This window comes from Equus asinus, chromosome 25, assembly GCF_041296235.1.
Source record: "Equus asinus isolate D_3611 breed Donkey chromosome 25, EquAss-T2T_v2, whole genome shotgun sequence".
NCBI classification, from domain to species: domain Eukaryota; kingdom Metazoa; phylum Chordata; class Mammalia; order Perissodactyla; family Equidae; genus Equus; species Equus asinus.
The window spans coordinates 29,969,288-29,991,709 of record NC_091814.1 but is presented as its reverse complement, the minus strand read 5'-3'; the positions used below and the strand labels follow the sequence as shown (position 1 = coordinate 29,991,709).

The 22,422-nt window shown below is 39.1% G+C and overlaps 1 protein-coding gene across 8 annotated transcripts in view; it reads left to right on the top strand.

Annotated features, from left to right (window-relative positions):
* The window catches only part of LOC106842726 (complement receptor type 2-like), a 143,879-nt gene that overhangs the window by 24,341 nt on the left and 97,116 nt on the right, over nt 1–22,422 (top strand). For 7 of the 8 annotated variants that reach the window (XM_070497958.1, XM_014859422.3, XM_070497955.1 and 4 more), the window contains 5 exons: nt 1,069–1,257; nt 1,913–1,939; nt 3,404–3,479; nt 7,536–7,641; nt 10,478–11,222. The exons of the other annotated variant lie outside the window; for it this stretch is intronic. In XM_070497958.1, coding sequence (XP_070354059.1) covers nt 1,069–1,257; nt 1,913–1,939; nt 3,404–3,479; nt 7,536–7,626 — 383 coding nt within the window. In that variant the 3' untranslated portion in view covers nt 7,627–7,641; nt 10,478–11,222. Of the gene's footprint in view, nt 1–1,068; nt 1,258–1,912; nt 1,940–3,403; nt 3,480–7,535; nt 7,642–10,477; nt 11,223–22,422 lie in introns of those variants that run through there. 8 annotated transcript variants of the gene reach the window in all.

Sequence of the window (22,422 nt, the reverse complement as noted above, 5' to 3'; positions counted from 1 at the left end):
TTTTATTTGTATTTTTAAATCAAATTTGTCCCAAATAGATATATTCAGCAAGTACTTTCAACTTAAAATAGCCAAATAAATGCATTAATTGGATTAATTTAATTGGCTTAATATATTGATTAATCTATATATCACAAAATAAGAAAAATGAAGGGTATAGTCTATCTGATGAATGATCACTTATGTAGGCATTTAAATATAGGATGTTGAAGGACTTATGTAAATTAAACAACTGAAGTACAGGCTGAATTTACACTGTGGTTACAGTTACGATAAGTGTGCATTTAACAAAATACTAGTAAAAAGCACAATGACCTTTTCAGTGTATTTCCTCTGAGTCGTGGTGCAATTATGGGTATTTTTAAATAAAAGTTTCAGAATGTCATTTTCATTATGAGATCATATTCATATGAAATATGAACAGTGAGTTAGTCTCTAATATTTGTTGAACACTGTTTACATGTGCCAGAGACTGTGCACAGCACTGTGCATGCATTATCTCATTTAATCTTCATGAGAATCATATGAAGTTGGTGCCATTATTATTCCTATTTTATAGATGAGGTCTCAGTAGAATGGAGAGATTTATAACTCACCCAAAGTCACACAGCTAGGAAGTCCTAGAGTCAGGATTCAAATCCAAAATCTCACACGATTGACCTCTATGCTGAAAAGATAAAAGAAGAAATGAGGAAGCATGTACATGTATGAAGAATTAGAGAATAAGAGTAGAAGCTGATGAGACAGGAATTCAGAATTCTTAATGTTACCCATTCAGCCCACACCATTTCTGTAAGAAGCCATTAAAATTATCTAACACCATTAGTTTAGAAACTAAAGTATAAAGAAGGAAAATAATCTGGTTTAAATTACCTGGAGGTTATTGAGATAGGTGGCTGACACTGAAAGATTCTGTCTAGGATATCATTCTGTGTTATTTCATTGAGGGTTTACTTACTGAGAATGAACTGAATTGGTTTCGTACACCTTTTCATCAAGGACAGTATCTGCTTCCTTGGTAAAAGGCCAAAATATGACCCAGCTTCAATTAGGTTCCTTTAATTGCAGAGGTAAACTGTAGCTTCCCAGAGCACATGACTGGAATGCAAAAGGGGCTGGAGCCTGGGAAAATGTATCAGTATGGAGCTATCGTCACTTTGGAGTGTGAAGATGGGTATACCCTGGAAGGCAGTCCCCAGAGCCAGTGCCAGGATGATCACGGATGGAACCCTCCCCTGGCTGTTTGCAGATCACCAAGTGAGTGCGTAGGACTTCACTGCAGCTCGTCCTTGTCTCACTAGAGAGAAGAGAGTGAGGGGTATCCCTCAATGTTAAGGACTCCTGGGTCTTAAATTAACATACGTCTGTGACCGATGGTACAATAACATACTAATTTGAAGTTGGTGGTCTATTCTAGACAAAGCAAAACTTTCTGAGGAGGGAGGAAGTAAAGAAAGAAAATAGAGAGGGGCACTAACTTAAAAGGTGCAAAACTAACAACTTTACATTTTGAAAGCAGTTGCTGCTGAGACTTCCTTACTGCTGAATCTCGATTTATAAGTGCTTAGCAATTTGACAGAGACCTGCAAAAATATGTTAACCAACCTGTTATAACAGTTACTATTTGCCTTCTAACCTAAGAAATCCCTGATGATAAAGTTGAGTATACTGGTTTTTCTTATGGGTGAACTACCCCAACTTAATTAAAGTGAAACATTTTCTAAAGTCCAATAAATTGTTACATAAGAAATGAAGGAAGAGTGGGTATAAGCCAGGATTCCCATACATCTTCTTAAATAGATGTAGAGAGAAGGGAGCTCAGTGTTAACTTCCGGGACGTCACCATGGGACCTTGGGCTACACTGAATCATGCAACTAGACTAATATTTTCTTGATTTTGTATTCTCCTTAGGCTCATTTGCTCCTCTTCTTTTTTGTGGTAAGTTTTCTTAAATACTTGAAGAAAAGTTCTAATGATGTTTTATAAATATATATATATAAAATTTGAAGCCCTACATTCTGCCTGAGTGTTCATTATTTTCACTTTAAATCATAAGAAATTACCTTTTTTGGTGTTTTAAGGATCTTTTAATGTGCACTTCATATTACAAACTGTCACTTTGGGATAGAGTTGAATAAATGATTTAAATAGCCAGCTATTCCAAGTTTTTAAGTTGAAAGTTTAGTTTATATTAACTCTCGGTCTTTTTTTTTTTTTTTTCAAAGGTTGGCACCTGAGCTAACATCTGTCAGCAATCTTTCTTTTTCTTCCCTTCTTCCTTTTCTTCTTCTTCTTCTCCTCCTCCTCCTCCACCTCCTCCACCTCCTCCTCCACCTCCTCCTCCTCCACCTCCTCCACCTCCTCCACCTCCTCCTCCACCTCCTCCACCTCCTCCTCCACCTCCTCCACCTCCTCCACCTCCTCCTCCTCCTCCACCTCCTCCTCCTCCTCCACATGCTCCACCTCCTCCACATCCTCCTCCTCCTCCTCCTCCTTCTTCCTTTTCTTCTTCTTCTTCTCCTCCTCCTCCTCCACCTCCTCCACCTCCTCCTCCTCCTCCTCCACCTCCTCCTCCTCCTCCACCTCCTCCTCCTCCTCCACCTCCTCCTTCTCCTCCACCTCCTCCTCCTCCTCCACCTCTTCCTCCTCCACCTCTTCCACCTCTTCCTCCTCCACCTCCTCCTCCACCTCCTCCTCCTCCTCCACCTCCTCCTCCTCCTCCTCCTCCTTCTTCCTGTTCTTCCTCAGCTTCTCCTCCTTCCCCTCCTTCTCCTCTTTCTTCTTCTTCCCAAATCCCCAAAGCGCCCCCAGTACATAGTTGTATATTCTAGTTGCAGGTCCTACTAGTTGTGTTATGTGGGACGCCACCTCAGCAGGGCCTGATGAGCAGTGCCATGTCCGCACCCAGGATCCAAACCAGTGAAACCCTGGGCCACCAAAGCAGAGTGCATGAGCTTAACCACTGGCCGTGGGGCGGGCCCAGCTCTTGGTGTTTTGCATGATCTGGTGCAATCAAAATAGGCTGGCTTATTCTGCAGTAGCAAAATATATTTCACAACTGATAGTTAAATGTTGTTATGCAAAGTCATGGGATCCTGATCTTATCCTAGTAACAAGAATATTATTAATGAAACCGAAAGAAACAGAAATACTCAACAGAGACTTGACTGGAACCCTGTGGTCAGATGCTTGGTGCTTTGATTAAATGTGGACGGGATTAAATCAGAAAAACCTTAAGCCCGAGTATGATTACTCAGGAATTCAATATTTATATGCCTGAGAAAGGATAAGTATAAAAGTCACATAACATTTTCCCCACCACTCGGAGTAGGCCCCACAATCACTTCAAAACAATATAGTTATATTTTTCTGGCATTTGATACTTGCTGTTTTGTTTTCTAGGTCTTTCTGCAGGGCTAGTATTTCTTATCTTCTTGATCAGTGTCGCCTTATGCATGATACTCAAACACAAAGAACGGTAAGTTCAATGCATGCTTGATTTAAATGCACAAAAGATTTGGCTTTTTGCCTTGAACTAAACACATAAGCACAAGTTATATGAAATGAATATTGCAATGTGATAACTGGAGTAAGGTGTCTTGTGCTATATAGAAGGAAGCAATCTACATAAGAACTTAAAAGATATCAAACACTTATTTTGTTTGAATGACGTTTATTCAGATGATACAATATAAAAAATTTAGAAAACAGAAAGAAAAAAATTCCCGTGGTAACAACTGCGAATATTTTGGTATATTCGTATCTGATTTTTTCTTATTTTCTTTCTCTTTTTCTCTTTTTAAACTGAAATTTTAGCCTAATAGTCTCCTGCCTTAAGTGTTTTTTTCATTTGGCGTAATGTACATATTTTTGTCTTTAAATCATATTTTCATTTTAGTTACTTAATAGCATATTGTTCTACTGTATATATTTCTTTATTGTGGAAATTTTAGGTTGCTTCCACATTTATTTTGTTAATAAATAAAGATACCAAAAACACCTTTGAATAAACCTTTTTCCACATCTACTTATTTCCTTAGCATATATTTCCAGAATTGCTAGGGATAAAGTGTATGAACAGTTAAGATGCTTAATCAATATTGCCAAATGACTTTCCAGAAAGTTTGTTCCAACTTGATCATATATCAAGTAATTAATATAGCTGGATATGTTGTGTTTCTGGACTTCTTTTTCTGCTTTATTGATCTGTCTTTTCTTCCATCACAAACCACTTTGTGTTTAATCAGTATTGCTTTTAGTTTTATAATATTTGGTAGGGCAAGAATCCCCTCACTATAATTTTTTAGGACTTTCCTCTTCATTCTCTTCTCTTTGTTCTTAATGGTGATTTTTAGATCATTTGTCACTTTCTAAAAACAGATATGTTGTGGTTGTATTTAAGTCTTTAGGCTGATTTGTGAGAAATTGGCATCTTATCTGTAATGTCATCCCCTTCAGAAACATACAAGTCCTTTCTATTAGTTCAAGTAATCTTTTCTCTTACTCAGTTGCTTTTATGACTTCTTAAATATTTACTAGATTTCTATGTTGTGTTATATTATTTTTATTATCCAGAAATTAGATATACTTTTACATTTTATTTTTAATTTATTAAGTTTTTTAAACATTTGAATCCATAAAGTAATGTTAGGTGATATTTGGTGGGGAGATAATCAAATGGTCAGAACTTGGGAATTTTGATCAGAAAAAGTTCCACAATTGAGGAGACGTTCAGGTGAGCCTCAAGAGAGTGTAGACAAGGAGAGAAAGGTATTCGAAGTAGAAGGAGCAGTTTGAATAGGACCCAGAGGCTTGTCACTCTGTTGTATATTGTAAGAACTACATAAGTAATTTGACACGACTAGGAAATAGTGTGTGTGATGGTGATTGAAGGTGAAAATGACATAGATTTAGATGAAGGCATGGTGTAAAAGATCCCTCTGACACATAAATCTTGTGGAAATTACAGAATCTTCTAATATGTGCAAAGGATACATTCTTAACAAATGATACCATCAATATCAGCCTGGGCATGTTCTGTGTGCATAGATTCTTCAGTCTATGTACAGGCTAGTGTTAGGGAGGATAATCAGGTGAAGTCTCAAGTCTCAGGTAACTTCCAATGGGGGATGACCAATCATGTCACCTCAAAGATGTCACCCTAAAACTCCGGCAAAATTACTTACATGCCAAGCTACCTGGATCTAGTGCTATCTGATTACATTGTTCATGGTTGTTTAATGCCTAGTTTAGGCATCAGGCATGAAGGGCTAACTTGAGATTATGTAATGATGGCATCCATGAACCTGAGTAGTTTGTTATTAGCATGGGAGACCCAGAGCATGGCAGGTCTTGCAAGCGTCTACAGTTGGGATGCACTTTAGATTGTAGTGTTTACACATAATTGTAGTGTTTGCCACATAATCCTGGTTTTATGAATGACTTCAGGAGAGAGGGCATTCTATGACTAAATAAAATTGGGGAATACTGCATACTATATTTTTCTCATGGAGATTCGCAATGACCATGAAAATATTTAAAGTCCTACAATAAAGAAGCCTGTTTAATTTTTTTTAAAACCAGAGTTTCCCAAACTAATTGGACCGCAGAACTCTTTTTCTCACAAGATGCTTTTAACATGCATGGAAATAATATTTCATTTAACAGTCTTTCGGGAAATCTAGGAAAGTGGCCAGGAGCTAGATCATCAGAAGCCTTGTATGCCATGACAAGGAGTTAGTGTTTATCCTGTAGGATCTTAAGTGAGGAAATATATGCTTGGATTTGCATTTTCAAAAGAAGGAATAGGATTGACCTCTCAACCAAAGCAGCAGTGGTGGGGATCAAGAGGATGGAACAGATATAGAGGCATCTTCACTATTAAGAAGATAGGATTTCTAGGACTTAGTGACTTTCTGAATATGGGGAGATGGGGACACAAGGAATGACTCACATGGAGGTCACTGGATGGATCCAGTTCATCACAAGAAGAGAGGGGCAGGTTGGTGGGGAAAGATGATGAGTTCGGTTCTGACCTGTTACTTTGAGGCACCCATGATGTAGGACTCAAGAGAGGGGCTTGGACTCAGGTAGGTGACATTTAAATTGCAGTTGAAGCCTTGGGACCAACAAGAGCATAAAAGGTAAAAATAGTGATAAGAAAAGATCTCAGAAGGACAATAATGCTTACATGTTATATAAGGCAGGAGGGGAAGGAACAGTCAGAGCTAAGAGGAAAGCTGGGAGAGAGGAGTTTCACAGAATTCAAGGGAGAAAACGGTCTCAAGAAAAAAAAATAGGGATGGCATTTGCATGGCTTTCCTCACAGGAAGTTAGAAGATAATTTTAGCCAAGAGTAATTAGAAATTTAAATAAATAGAAAATGTGGTCTCTATCTCTTTCCTTCATGCTACTAAGTTTGCTATCAGAGCATTGCATGTATAGGAACATTTGCAAACTTTGGGAATGCCTACAAGCGCAAATAATTCATAATGTTCCAGTCTGTTTATTATTAAGTTTTTTAACATTAATATATCATATACTATATACAAGTGCCTCAACTGATACAAACCAACTTGATTAGACTAAATTCCTAAGCATCACTCACTTGTTTTATTTACATTTTCTAACCGACTTCAACTCATTTTCTGATAGTTGTTATAGACATTTGAGTTGCCTTAAATACTATTTGTAAATGCAATGAGTAATAATTCACTGAAAAGTAGATGTCTAGTGACAAAATTAAATATTTTTAAAAGCCATCCAAACATTTTAAAGAGAGACTATACTATCCTCTAGTCTTCTAAGATATTTTAATAAAACATAAATCTCACTTTGACCTAAAAATGACCATTTTATGATATTCTTAACGTATCTTCCTATAAGCTGACCTCTTAAATATGGTAGTGAGTGATATGCTATAAGTACCCTTATCAGTAATCTTTCTCCCCAAGCATTTTTGTAATACTTTATTTCAGAATTCTACATGATAGAATAATCACATTTTATTGTCCTTCGCTAATTGTGGCAAAGTGGTTTTAGAAGCAAAGTACATGTGCTTCCAAAAAGTAAAAAAATGTCCTCTTAAAAATCATTTAAAGCTTTTAGTGCTGTATGACTATGTAAGGATTTCAAATTAAATATAAAATATAAAAATTTCCTTTTAAATTAGATGGGAAGATCGTGTCCCCAAAAGGTAAATTTATGATCATATCCTAAAATAAAAGCTTCTTTTGGATTTTTTTTCAAACTGGGGGTCATAGTTATTAGTCATTAAGAATCCTGGATCTGAGGTAAAAGTGCCTAATATTAACTTCTGATTTGGATATGTAGCAGCCTAGCAACTTGTATATTTTTATGGGCCTTTCAAAAAAGTGGGGATTTTAGTGATTACTTCATAGGATACTTAGAACAATAAAATGACATCATTCTTGAAAAGTGTTGGGGATTATGGAAAGCAAACAACTGTTACATCTTAATAGTAATCACGGCCAATGGGTAAAGATTTTACTTTTTTCTTCTTTCTTCCATTTAGCAATTATTATACAAATACAGGCCATAAAGAAGATATTCATTTAGAAGCAAAAGAAGTATATTCTATTGATCCATACAACCCAGCAAGCTAATCAGAAGACAAACTGGTATCTAATGAAATTGAAACATTCTTATTAATTTATTTGTCAAAATTTCTTCAATTTATATTTATTAATAAGCATAGTACTAAATGTCTATGGTTCTATTGCATAAGTCTTTAGTAATCATGCATAGAAATTAACTTAACTTACCTACTTCATATTGCAAAATAATGTCCTGGCTTTTAAAAATTCATTCATCCATTCAACAAATACTTAAATAAATAGCAAAATAATTAATAATAAAATAAATAAGAAGATCATAAGTATTATGGAGTGAAATAAAGCAGGAGAAGGGGATAGAGAGGGCCAGGTATTTGGAAGGGAAGTCCTCCCTAAGAAAATGGCATTTGAGCAAAGACTAGAGTGAAGTAAGGGGCTAGCCACATGGGGGAAAAACATTCCAGGGAGAAGAAACAGCAAGTGCACAGACCGACCATAATGTGGTGTGTGCCTGCTGTGTGGGAGGCACAGCAAGGAGGCCTGTTGTGGCTTGGTATGGACTGACTGAGGGAGAAAGAGGTAGAGGTGAAATCAGAGAGGTAAGGGGAGGAGGGTGAGGATGATCAATCATATGGAATATGCTAGGTCATTTTAATGAGCTTGGTGTTTACTCTGAGATGGGAACTATTGGAGGGTTTTAAGTGGAGGAACAAATGATCACCTCAACTGCTGTGTTAAGAAGAGAGGGTAGGAAGCCAAGGACAGAAGATGGGGAATCAGTGAGGACTCTCACAATATAATCCAGGCAAGGTGTGAGTGGCTACCACCAGGCTGGTGAGAAGAGGTCAGATTCTGCATGCATTTTTAAGATAGTGACAGTAAGATTTGCTGACACTTTGTATCAGAATATGAGACAAAGGGAGGGGTCAATGATGATGCCAGAGTTTTTTGGCCTGAGCAACTGGAAGGATAGAATTGCCATTAATTAAGAAGACCGAGAATGTGAAAAGGAAGATTGGGGAGAAAAACCAGGAGTTCCACTTTGGAGATGTTAAGTGTGAAATATCTAGTAGACATCTAAGTAGAAGTGTCAAGAAGGCAGTTGGATATACAAGTCTGTATTTCAAGGATTAGGTCCAGGTTCAAGATTCAAATTTGGGCCTTGTCAGTGTCTGGATGTACATAATAATGAGACCGAATAAGATCACCCAGCGGGTAAGAGAGCCTAGGGAATAGAAAAAGTCCAAGTGTAGAGCCTTGAATCCTCCAACATTAGGAGTCATGGAGTGAGAGGGAACAAACAAAGGAACAAAGAGGCAGCCTCTGATACAAGAGAAAAACCCAGAGTGTGGTGTTCCAGAAGTCATGTGAAGAAAGAATTTTAAGGAGGAGGGAGTGATCAACCCCGTCAAATGCTGCTGGTAGATCCAGAAAGATGAGTAGTGAAAACTGACTCGTATTTAGCAGCACAGAATGTGTTGGTGAACTTGACAAGAGCAGTTTTGGTGGAGAGGAAGGAAGCAAAACCCTGACTGAAGTGAGCTTAAGAGATATTAATTACAGACAACTCTTTCAAGGAGTTTTTCTAGAAAGAGGAGTAGATAAGTAGAGTGATGGCAAGAGTGGGAAGTAAATCGGGAAATATTTTTTAAGCATGGGGAGATCGCAGCTATGCTGCATTTCCTGTATGGTGATAGGAATGAGCTAGTATGTAGGGGGAAATGATGGCAGGAAAGAAAAGGAATTGCTGGAGCAATATCTAGGTAACCTAGAAGGAATGGGATCTACTGCTGAACCAGGGCAGTAGTAGACCTTAGATAGGAGAGTGGCCTTAGTAACAGGAGGGAAGAGGCAGCATGTATGGATGCAGATGAAGGCAGGTGGGGAGATGTGAAAGTGAATGTATGTGTGGAATGCTCGTGTTTTCTCAGTGAGTAGAAGTAAAATGATTGGCTCAGAGGGAGATTGGGAAAGGAGATGTTAAGGATTTAAAGAGAAAGGAGAAGACATTAAGTAGTCACCATGAGAGATTGGGACTGAATGAATGATAGGGAGTATAGAGAGGTTGACAGGCAACATGAAGGGTCCACCTGAGGTTCCCCGGAGAAATGGAGGTGAATATTTGAACACTTACTATGCCCAAGGATTATGCTGAGGGTCTTTCAGATTTATCTCATTTAGTACTCACTACAACACTGAAAAGTATTATTCCAAGATAATACCAAGGTGAGCACATAAAATCCAAGATGAGAAAGCCAAGGCCAAAAGGTTCTCTTGGCCAAGGTCTCAGGGTCAGTAATTAGCAAAGTTAGAATTCAAGCTCAAATCTCACTTCCAACTGCTTTCTCCTATGTAATCTATAAATATAAAATAAAGATACCACCTCTGTCCTCTTGGAGCTTATTTTAGTAAGAGAAATAAGACATAGACATATAATGTAAGATTATGTGCCATAAAGAAGATGCAGAAAAACTGCTGGGGCAGTTGAGGAAGGAAAAGTTACTTGCTTCTGTCAAGTCATAGAAAAAGGGAAGAGGAGAACAGGGGAGACCATGCCAGAGTGACCTCTAAACCCAAACCTGTGGGGGGTCCAAAGTAAAGCTATTACATAAATATTTGTTGAATGAATATGTGAATGAGTATGAGACTGTTGCTCCAATTTCTCCCTTATTTATTTTAATTCATATTTGTCAATATAAAATTTAATTATTTTTTGCTACAGATCATGTTCTCTGAAGAAGGACCTCTTAACAGAATGATATCTTCTAATAGGCTTGATGCGTTATTGGTTATAGCATTTATAATTGGTATATAGAGAGAATGTTAACACTCCCATTATTTAGACTTTGAGTTGCACCACTGCTATTCATGCTGCCTCCTAATCAGCAGTTATCTATTTCAGTGTGCTTTGTTGCTTGGAATCCAACTGAATATTGGTTGGAAAGAAACCACTCCATCATCAGCAAGTCTACTTGTATGCTCTCAACATCAGTGAAATGATTTCATAAGCTATAACTTCCTCTATGCACTTATTCTCAAGCAGAACAAAGAAACTTTGCTTAATGATCAATATGGGAGTCCAGTTTCATTGCCCGAGCTCTTCAAGGACTTTCTGAAGCCTCACTTGTGCCTGGAGCCAGACTATGGCGGAAACAATTACATAGCTCTGAAGTTGTCACCTTTTTAAGGAAGGCACTAAAAAGAGCTGTCCTGGTATCTAGACTCTTCTTTTTGTAATCAGCACACTTACTGCTATCATATATGTTTGGTTATAATGTGGTTTTAGTTATTTAAGCAAAATATGAAGTATTTCTTCTCATTATCATGGGCATACCTCTACTGGGAAGTCTGATTTTATTTCCATAGTGGCATCCTTCTCTGATATGGTTAAACATTTCTCTTTTATTTCCACTTTGTTTGAGTTTTTTTTCACAATATATACTTTGCCTTTCCATAATCACTCAGTAATTACAATTTGTACAATTTTTTTTAAATTATGTGAGTCAAGTTTTAATTTTAAGGTTCTGGTGTACAATTCAAGCTTTGGATGATTCCTTGGCAGTTTTGTCGGAAGCTCTAGTTGCTTGTAACATGTCATTTAATACTGTGTACATTAGTCATTCAAATAAATTTTATCGTAAAAAATACTTGCCTTATGTGATTTTTTTTTCCTGGAGTCAATGAACTCTTGAATAATAGACACAGTCTTAAGGTTTTAGAGTTCCTGATTTAACATTTATGCCCACTACTGGATCCCACTACTTCATCATTTTAGCCAAACTCTCAACCCACAAACTCAATTCCTTCCTCCTCAAGACTTTCTCTTCTATTTGTCTAGCCAACATCTTCCGCCAGCTCATTTCCCCTCTCCCACCACACTCTAAATCCAGTTGTCAATTTTCGCTGCTCCAGAATTTAAACTGTTGAGAAAATAAAGTCTTGTTCACTGGCTACCACAGATTTACTCTCCCTGTCTTCACCTAGACTATGTATACTGTTTGACATCTTTTTTTATTTTTTCAATTGTGGTAAAAAACATAGAACATAAAATCTACCATCTTAATCATTTTTAAGCGTACAGTTAAGTGTTCAGTATATTCACATTGTTATGCAGCAGATCTCCAGAATTTTTCATCCTACAAAATTGAAATGCTATACCTACTAAACAATAACTCCACATTCCCCTCTCCCTCCAGCCCCTGGCAACTACCATATACTTTCTGTTTCTATGAATTTGACTACTTTAGATACCTCATATAAGTGGAACCATACAATATTTGTCTTTTTGTGACTGGTTTATGTGACACTCAACATAATATCCTCAAGGTTCATCCATGTTGTAGCATGTGTCAGAATTCCCTTCCTTTTTCAGGCTTAATAATATTTTATTGCATGTATATACAACATTTTGTTTATTCATCTGTTGATGGACATTTAGGTTGTTTTTACCTCATGGCTGTTGTGAACAATGCTGCTATGAACACAGGTTTGCAAATATCTCTTTGAGATATTGCTTTCAATTCTTTTGGATATATACCCAGAAGTGGGATGCTGTTCAGCATCTTTTATTCATTCACAGTCAGTACCATTTTCTGTCTTTTTTTTTGTTTTTAAAAAACAACTTTATTGAGATATACTTCACATACCACACAATTCACTCATTTAAGTCGTGCAATTCAATGGCGTTTAGTATGTCCACAGAGTTGTGGAACTCTCACCACAATCAATTTTAGAACATTTTCGTTACCTATTAGCTGTCACTCCCCACCCCCCTTCATCCTCTCAGCCCTAGGCAATCACTAATCTACTTTCTGTCTCTATAGATTTGCCTGTTCTAGACATTTCAGATAAATGAAATAATACAATACATTGTCTTTTGTGAACAGTTAGTACCATTTTCATTTCTCCAAATTATCTGTTTATGCAACTCCAGCCATCCACTCTAGTCTACCTTCATCTTTACCCTATTCTCCTTCCTTCTCTTAGTAGATAATGAAAATATCATGGGGTAACTCTCTCAATTTTCCTGTCCCTCAACCTCCAGGTTTATCTATATCCACTCCTACTTATCCTCATTTCTATCTTCTACTTTTCACAGACTATGCTGTTCTCTTCTCATCTCTTTCTGTTTCTTCCAGGACACTGCTCCATCAGTTATGTCCTTTTTCATCACTGGCTCCTTCTTCCTACCTACAAACCTGCTTAAGCCAGAACCCATTCAGCTGCAAGTGACAGAAATTCATCTCACACTGGCTTAGACCAAAAAGGAATTTTATTATATCACAGGACTGAAAAGACCAAGGGTACAGCTGGCTTCAGTCAAAATAAGAATTAAATTCAAATCATATCCTCAGGAATCTGTTCTATCTCCTGGTTATGATTTTCCTTGCTGCCCTCATTCTCTGGTAGACACTCCCTAAAAACGGGCAAAATATTTGCTGACAATGCTAAGCACACATCTTGTCATCTTAGCATTCCAGCACAAAGAGCTTCTCTTGTCCAATAACTTGTTAAAAACTCCCTTCATCTGCTCTGATTTGTCCAAATAGGGTCACATGCCCTCACCTGAACCACTTACTAGGCCAGGGCAGTGAAATAAGCAGAGGACAAGGCCTGAACTACCTGCCCAGGTTTGGAGCTGGGAGTAGAACTGATCTACTTGAGAGGTTCTCAAGTAGGGTGATCTTGCCCCCCAGAGGACATTTGGCAATGGCTGCAGAGAATTTTGAAGGAGAGGAATGCTACTGGCATCTAGTGGGTAGAGGCCAGAGATGATGCTAAACATCCTACAGTGCACAGGACAGCCCCCCACAACAAAGAAGTATGTGGCTCAACATGTCAATAGTGTCATGGTTGAGAAACCATGGTTCATCTGAACCACATGGAACTATGGGGAAGAGGGGGTTTCCCAGAGGAAAAATCAGAGAGCCAATTCCAAATGAAGGGACCCAGTTAAAGTAACAAATATCCACCATACCCTCCATCTGAAAATGAACCCTCTGCCAAACTATCCATGTTTCTCTTTTAAACTTTCTCTCTTCTCTTTACCAAATTTCCTGAAAAAGTGGTTGACCTCAGCTGCCTCAATCATTTCATTCATTCATTCAACAAATAATTATGTAAATCCTTGTGTGTGGTAAGCAATGTTTTAGGTCAGGAGATATAGCAGTGATAAAGAGACATGTCCTCATGTAGCTTTTATTCTGGTGAGGAGAGACAGACAAAAAAGCAGATTGCCATATGGTAATAAAATGAAAAATGGTAGGTACAAGTTTTTAAATTATATGAAACAGGGAAAGAGGAAAGGAAGTTCTGAATGGATGTGCAATTGTAAATAGTGGCCAAGGAAGGCTTCGTTGGGAAGGTCACATTTGAGCAAAAAAAACTCAAGGAGATGAGGCACGTGGCCAAGCAGATAGCTATCTGATTAGAAAGTGTTCCAAGCAAAAGGAACATTAGGGGAAAAGAAAAACAAACCAAAAGGGACTATGCCTGTTGTATTTGGAGAAATAACTTGTTTGCATGCTTATATAAAATCCAGTAGAAAGGGGGAAATAATGATGCTAGAGAAAGAGAGAAGATTTCCTGGAGTGCTGTCCTAGAGCACGTGAAAACAGATCAAATCTAGTGCACTAGTGGGGAGGTTAGCCTTAGATACAGATGTGAACAGTATAACCATACCAACAGGAGATCAGGAAGCTATCCAGGTCAGGTACAGGTATTTGGGTGAAGCGATGGGAGAAGCTGGTGGAAGTTCTTTTTGATTGCTTCTATTTTCTCTGAAAATAGAAGTGAAGTTATAAACAGAGATTAAGAATAATGGAGGAGGGGCCGGCCTGGTGGCGTAGTGGTTAAGTTCACGTGCTCTGCTTTGGTGGCCCTGGATTCGCAGGTTGAGATCCTGGACACGGACCTAGCACTGTTCCTCAAGCCAAGCTGTGGCAGCATCCCACATAAGATAGAGGAAGATTGGCAACAGATGTTAGCTCAGGGCCAATCATCCTCATGCACACAAAAAGAAAAATAGAATGATGGAGGAGATGTCAGAGTTCAACGCCAAAATAAAAAATATGAGGGGCCAGCCCAGTGGCGCAGTGGTTAAGCTTGCACTTTCTGCTTCAGCAGCTCAGGGTTTGCTGGTTCAGATCCTGGGTACAGACCTACACTCTGCTTGTCAAGCCATGTTGTGGCAGGCATCCCACATATAAAGTAGAGGAAGATGGGCACAGATGTGAGCTCAGGGCCAGTCTTCTTCAGCAAAAAGAGGAGGATTGGCAGCAGATGTTAGCTCAGGGCTAATCTTCCTCAAATAAAATAAAATAAAATAAAATAAAGAACATTTAAAAAATATGAAATATTCAGTTAGGAGAATGAGAAGGTAAATGGACTAGGCAAACATAGCAGGAATACCAGGCAGCATTACAATGATCCATTTGAAATGAGTCGTCATTAAAGTAAGACTAGTCATCATGGATATGTGTTTTTCTCCAGCCACATTCAGTTTAATTGATACAGGGGCCAAATTATGGAGAATTGAATCTAGCCAGGAGTTTTGTTTGTCTAATGAATTTGATAAAGTGAGAAAAGGGCAAAGAAGCCAAGATTGTATGTAAGATAGTGATTATAGTGATGGACCACGGAATTTAACCTGGTAAGAATGAAAGTGAGGACATTCAGGGAGCTTGAGATTGAAAGATAATGGTAAGATCAATGGATTGTAGGTACTGGGAGATTCAAAGATTGCTGGAGTCAGGGTACTAGAGGCGAACTAGAAGGATAGGATAAGTGGTTGGATAGTGGGATGGTTGAACTTATGGAGGGGTTGCAGTTATTAATGAGGAAAAGATCTAAGGTACAGCCATAGGCATAAGTGGCAGAGCAGAGTGAAGGACAAGATCACTGGCAGAGAAGATCAAGGCGTTGAAAGGCCAGGTATTTGAAAATTTCAAATTTTAAAATTTTAAAATGTGAATATCGAATGAATGAGGACTATGACAGAACTAATGGTAGAGAGGCTTGCTAGAAGCTAGAACCTTTCAAGGAATGAGGTGACAAAGCAGATGCTAGAAGACTAGTGCAAAAAGCAGTGGTAATGAGTGGTATATTCTGATAGCATGTGATGTAAGGCTGGGGAATTGAATCTTTTGTTCCCTTTTCCTCAGTGTACTAAGATCTGGCTTCTTCCGTTGCTCTGTTGAGAATAATTTGAAAGGACGATATCAGATCCTTGAGAGAATGATATTGGATGCATTAAAAAGGGGCTGTGATAAGTGATATGATCAAAGTAGATACTCTTTGCAATAGAGTCTTGGGAGAGAGCCTAATGGAAACTAATGGAAAATAAGAAACACACCTGGCCTTTGGGACACTGCCCTTTCTCTACTAGTGAAGGTAGGAGCTGAGACTTGAGTGAGAGGGACAAATGAAGTACGACAGTATTCTGGAACGCTTGTGTGTGCTAAGGCTATCCATGCTGAGTGAAATAGGTTCACCGGACTGTGTAGGTGGGTCTCCATTAGTGAAGCTGCACTGAGTAGAAAATGCTAGTTTTCCATCTGGAGTGTCTTTACTCCACTATGAATCATAGCTATGCATGGAGGAGAAAAGAGCTAACACATTGCCTGAAATATCCGCTACACTATCTTTTCGACTCTCATCCTACTCCCCTCTCTATAGCATTCGATATTTGGAATTGCTCCACACAACTCATTCCAACTCTTGCTTTAGAAACAACTGACTCTTGTTTCTATTAATTTTTAAATCTAAAGTTCTTATCATAGGGGCCACAGACCTCCAAAGGTTCATGGCTAGAATCAAACTTCAATATAACTGGTTTCCTTTGTATTCCTATATACCACATTTTATGCATTAAAAAAATAAATTCTGACTGGGGCTGGCTTGGCGGTGTAGTGGTTGAGTTCCTGTGCTCCGCTTCAGTGGCCCCTGGGTTCGCAAGTTCAGATCCTGGGTGTGGACAGCTTATCAAGTTATGCTGTGGTAGCTTTCCACATACGAAAAATAGAGGAAGACTGGCACAGATGTTAGCTCAGGGCCAAACTTCCTCATCAAAAAAAAAAAATAATTAATTCTGAGAAAAGGCCCATAGGCTTGACCAAACAGAGAAAAGGGTCCATGATACACAAGAATATTTGCAAAATCTGCCTGGATGTGGTTCACGTATTTCCATCCTGATCTACCTATTGTTTATTCTACATGTTCTTTCTTAACAGTCCCATCAATTCCTGAGATTTTGACCCTCTTCCATCTCTTTCCTTTTCAAAGGGCCTCTTTTTGGGTATTTCTGGAAGTCCAGCTTTATAATCAGCAAACTACCTATATTCCCAACCTTTTCCTAGAACATTCCCATACCTCCTGGCCCTCATTAAACTCTATCAGTGCCATGCCCAAGTCTTTCTTAGTTACAAAACAAACAAATGAGAAAACCCCAAAACCTCTGACACTTTCCTTTGATCAAGCTACCCTCTCTCCCCCATCTTAGTTTCCTATTGTTGCTGTAACAAATTACCTTGTAGCTTAAAATGACAAAGATTTATTCTTTTACAACTCTAGAGGTCAGAAGTCCAAAATCAGTCTTACAGGGCTAAAACCAAGGTGTTGGCAAGACTAATTCCTTCTGAAAGCTTCGGGGGAGAATCTGTTCCTTGCCTCTTCCAGCTTCTAGACTTGGCTGTCATTCCTTGGCATCACTCCATTCTCTGCTTCAGTCATCAACTTCTCCCACTCTGATCTACTGCCTTCCTCTTATAAGGACCCCTGTGATGACGCTGCTCACCCAGATAATCCAGGAAAATCTCTCATCTCAAGATCCTTAATTTAATCACATCTGCAAAATCCCCTTTGCCATGTCAGATAACATCCATTAACAGATTCTGGGCTTTCGGATGTGAACATCTTAGGGAGACCATTATCCAGCCCACCACACACACCCTTTTGTCTTATCCTTGAATTCTTGATCCCCTGCTCCAAACTCGTCCCTCCTCTATATTTCTTACTTCAATAAACAGCATCATCATTCATTTTGAATCCTGGGGCTAACTGCTGAATCCTCTTTTTCTCACCACTAACTTTAAGAAAGGAAGTAACCCAAATCCAATTCATGAGCAAATTCTGTTCATTCCATCTCCAATATCTTCCCTAACTGTCTGCCTTATCCCCAGTCAAGCTCACTACCAAATCTCACCTGGATGATAGCAAAAAGCCTCCTTACTGGTCTCCCCCGTACACTATTGCCTTATTCCAATTCAGTCTCCATACTACAGACAAAATTATATTTTTAAAATGCAAATTTGATTAAATCACTTAAAAAAATCTTTCAATGGCTTGGTATACCTCAATCCAAGATAAAGTCATTGGTTCTTCATATTCCCTGTCCATTGTACATGCGGCCTGCAACTGTGTTTCAACATACAGAGCAGGCATTTCATTAGCTGACCTACCCACGCGGATTCTTGCAAAGGGGAGAAATCAGGCAGGGGTGTATGGAAGCGGAGCTGCGAGAATCCACCGCCTGTGTCTGCAACTGCCCATCCTCGAAGGCAGAATACATCAAGGAGCTGAAGCATTGCCAGATTTTACTCCGGTACATGGGTCCCTAAGTTCTCCGAGAGCCTTACTCATTAGAAACAATGCTAACTGGGAGTAAACAAGACCTCGCCCACGAAGGGGAAGCTGTGGTCAAAAACCTTTTTGTCCCGGAACCCTGCCGCACTTCTCACACCCTGGGCGTGAAGCCTGGCCTGCTGCACTTTCCCCTTACTTCGATTTTCTTCTAGATCGCATCTGGTTCCTGCAGGTGCTTGGGGAGGATGGGAGCCTCTGCTGCGAGAAGCCCGGAGCCTCTCCCCCGGCTGGCGCCGGCTCTCTCCTGCTGCTGCGGAGCTCTCCTGGCGGTTCTGGTGCTGCTCGCGCTGCCAGCGGCCTGGGGTGAGACGCGGGGCGAGTGTGGGGAGCCCGCTGGGGCGGGTGAGGCAGGAGGGGCGGAGCAGGCACGCGTTGCTCTGGGCGCTCGGGTCCTGAGGTATCGCTTTCAGCGGGCTAAGCGTGTGAAGAGGCAGGTGGGCTCTGGGATCCCCTCGGTATACCCGGACCCTCTTTGCTTCTGGGTAAGAGCTGAGTTCTCCTCTGCAAGGGGGCTTCTGTTGTGCGCTGCTCGGAGGAGGGTGCAGATGCTAAACGGATGCTGCGGGAAATTCCTTGCCTTTTTATAGTCACAAACACTGGCTAAAGCAGAGGGTAGCGCTGATCATAGCGAAAGAAAGGGAACTGACAATTTCACAAACCTGGGTTCTAATCCTAGCAACTTCTTAACTTCACAACAGGAAACTTACTGCACCTGAGTCGGTCTCCCCATCTGTAAAATGGGAGTACTGACATCTCTACCTCGTGGTGTTGATACCTAAATGTCATAAAGTGTGTCAAGGGTCTGACACCGTCCTGTCACTTAACCAATTTCGATCCCCCAACCATTACACTTTGTTCATGGGGGTGTTTGGCCAGGCCAGTGCAGGCGGTGCAGTTATCCCCTTAAAACAGCCCTGCATCGGACTGTATTCACCCTGCTCACACCCAACCACCACCAATGTCATTAACACACACTTATTAAGGGCCTACATTAAGACATATCCCATGCCAGGCACTTAAGGTTAGATGAGCAAGCTAAGCTCCAGAACCCTCAGTATAACTAGCTGCAGGTAGAAGGGACTGTAGAAGTGTTTACATGTTGTCGCATTTTCGCCACACATTTAATACAAAATAAAGCCTGTCATGACTGCCACGTAAATTTTGAGGTACGTCTTCCCTTTCTTCCTCTTAACGTCAAGTAGGTAAATATCTTCAACTAGAACCCTTCTCTTCTTATTTTTGGCCTTGCTTAGACTCGTGGGGTACCTCTCAGTTGAGGCGACAGTCTTGCTTATTTTTGTCCAGCCTCTTCTTGACAACTGAGTTTGCTCTTTGCTGGCACTAGACATTTTTGCATTCATTATTTAATGGTGACTTCTCTTTCAAGAGAGTAAGGAAAAAGGAAAACCAAGTTTCCACGAAAGTTGTGGTTAACAGTTTATCTCCTTAGATGTCAGAAAGTAACCTATCAGGTGAAGAAATGGGATAAAATCTAAAGTTTTATTTCTGGGAGAGAAGCATGTCAAGTAAGTTAAGCAATCTGTCATCAATGCTAAGAAATTTTTGTGGACCTTGTGAGTATCTGGCCTCCTTCTCACTGGAATGTTGTTATAGTTTGCCCATGTTTATTAACTTACTGTTATAGAACAATCCCAGACACTATTAATTGCAAAAAAAATATTTACTAAGGTTAACACAATAACCTCCTAGTGTGAAACAGCCTAAACTATCTAGTAATTTATTTGGCAAAAGTAATTTAGGTAAAGAAAATGCTGATGGAATGCCGACAGTGTGCACAGCACTTTGGAGTTTAAAAGAAGTGTAAGAAAGACCTTGCCCCCAAGGTGTATGCATATAGAAGTAGGGTGGTGGGGGTTATGAAATCTCCTTAATTAGGAGGCCAGGGTTCTGCGTTTTCCAGCCTCTGCTACTTGCTAACTGGAGGTCTTGGACCCAGCAAATCAGTTAACATCCTTAACTTTCAGTGTCCACGCGTATAAAATGAACATAATTGGGGGCCGGCTCCATGGCCAAGTGGTTAAAATTCTGCATGCTCTGTTTCTGTTGCCCAGGTCCGCTGGTTTGGACCCTGGGTGCAGACCTACTCTGCTCATTAGCCATGCTGTGGAGGCACTGGCATAGATGTTAGCTCAGGGCGAATATTCCTCAAGTGAAAAAAAAAAAAAAAAAAAAGGGAAGAGTGTCAATGGATGTTAACTCTGGGCGAATCTTCCTCACCAACAAAAACCATAATTGACATCTGCTATCTGAGAGGGTTATTTGGAAAATCATATGAAGTAGCGTACATGACGGTGTTTTGTAACCTGGAAATCCCCATCCAGATTTAAGAAACCATGACTAGGAAGTCACACAAGAGTGCCTAAAGGCCACAGGATAGCTGAAAAGGAAGACAGCTCAGATCCAATCATCAGAAAAAGCTGAATGGAAGGGGCATGGCTTTAGTAGCACTTAAGAAGTGAATCCAAAAAAATGGTTGTACAGGATGATTCACAGAGATATTTATTTTATATAAAAATTAGCACACTAATTAAGCATTATTAGGATAGTGTTTAATATAAGGTAGAATCTGGCGCCCTCACCAGGTCCTCAGGTCAGATCTCACTGTGTTACACAGAATATAGAGATGCAAGGTAGAAAGGAGGGGGGTTCTGGTTTGTTTTCTGTGCTTTGTAACATATTTCCATTTACATATGCTCAGATGAGTAGATTCATGGTTTATATTACCTAGTTTATCTAATATAACCTTCATGATTGGACAAGTAACTCAAAATTTCCTGCACAGAAACACCGAGTGAAGATAATTCTAAGGCGGCCCACTCAAGCAGACAAGAAAATGGCATCTCTGACAATCCCCACACCCCTACCCCCACACAGACACATGAGTACCTTGTCAGAGACATTAGGAGGAAGAAACACTGTCGGTCTAATCACAACTGACTAAAGTTGACAACAAGAAAAAATCTAGAAAGTATCAAGAAACTAGTTGAAATATAGCTTTATATCCACCATTGGCAACAGAGAAACTCATTGTCTGAATTTTGTCACATTAGATTTTAGATAATGATCAGACAAAGTCATCATGATTAGCAAAGCATTTAAAATGTTTATTTTATCTGTATCATATTTCTTTAAATTTCTATTTATATATATTATATGATATTAGTATACATATATAATTTATAAATATAAAATTATTAAGTATAAATATTTAAAATTTAATATACATAATATAAAATTTAATAAACTGAGACCCTAAGTTGGGCACTGTGACCTGAGTAAGTTTGGGAACCTCTATAATAATGAATTAAAAATAAAAACTATATATGGTCCATATGGAAGAAACAATGTACATGTTTGGAAAGAACAGATGAATATAAAAGGATGGAAAACATACCATGCAAAAACAAACCAAAAGAAAGCTGATTTGGTGAATGTGGCATTATAACAATCTTTATCTTTAAGTTATCATTGTGTGTTTATATTTAAAATAATTATTGATGTATGGAGGATTAAATTTATATTCTTATTGTTTTTTATTTTATTTATTTTTACACTTTTTCTTTCTTTTTGGTGAGGAAGATTGTTCCTGATCGAACATCTGTGCCAATCTTCCTCTATTTTGTGTGTGGGATGCCATCACAGCATGGCTTGATGAGCAGTGTGTAGGTCTGTGCCTGGGATCTGAACGTGCAAACCCTCAGCTGCTGAAGTAGAGCATGCAAACTTAACCACTAAGCCACTGGGCCAGCCCCTATTTGTTTTTTATTTGTTCTACAAATAAAGTCAACAAAATAGAATTTGAGGCAAGAATCATTACTAGAGATGTAAAGAAAGATATTTTCTAATGATAAAAGGGTCCATCTACCACAAAATATAATGAAAATATATACAGTAAAAAATGGAATTAGAAAAAGAAGTAAGGCAAATGTACAGTAAGATAGAATATTTTAACACAACTCCTTTTGCATCTGGTAGAATATGCAGACCCAGCAAAATCAGTAAGTATCTAGAGGATTTGAACAAATATGATGGACAGGTTGAACTGTCATGCCCACAACGCTGCACCCTCTACCACAGACACACAGATGCTTTACAAATAGATATGATACAGTTACCACAGTTGACTGTATGCTGAGCCATAAAACAAGCCTCAATCAACTTCAGAAATTTATAATAAATATTCAG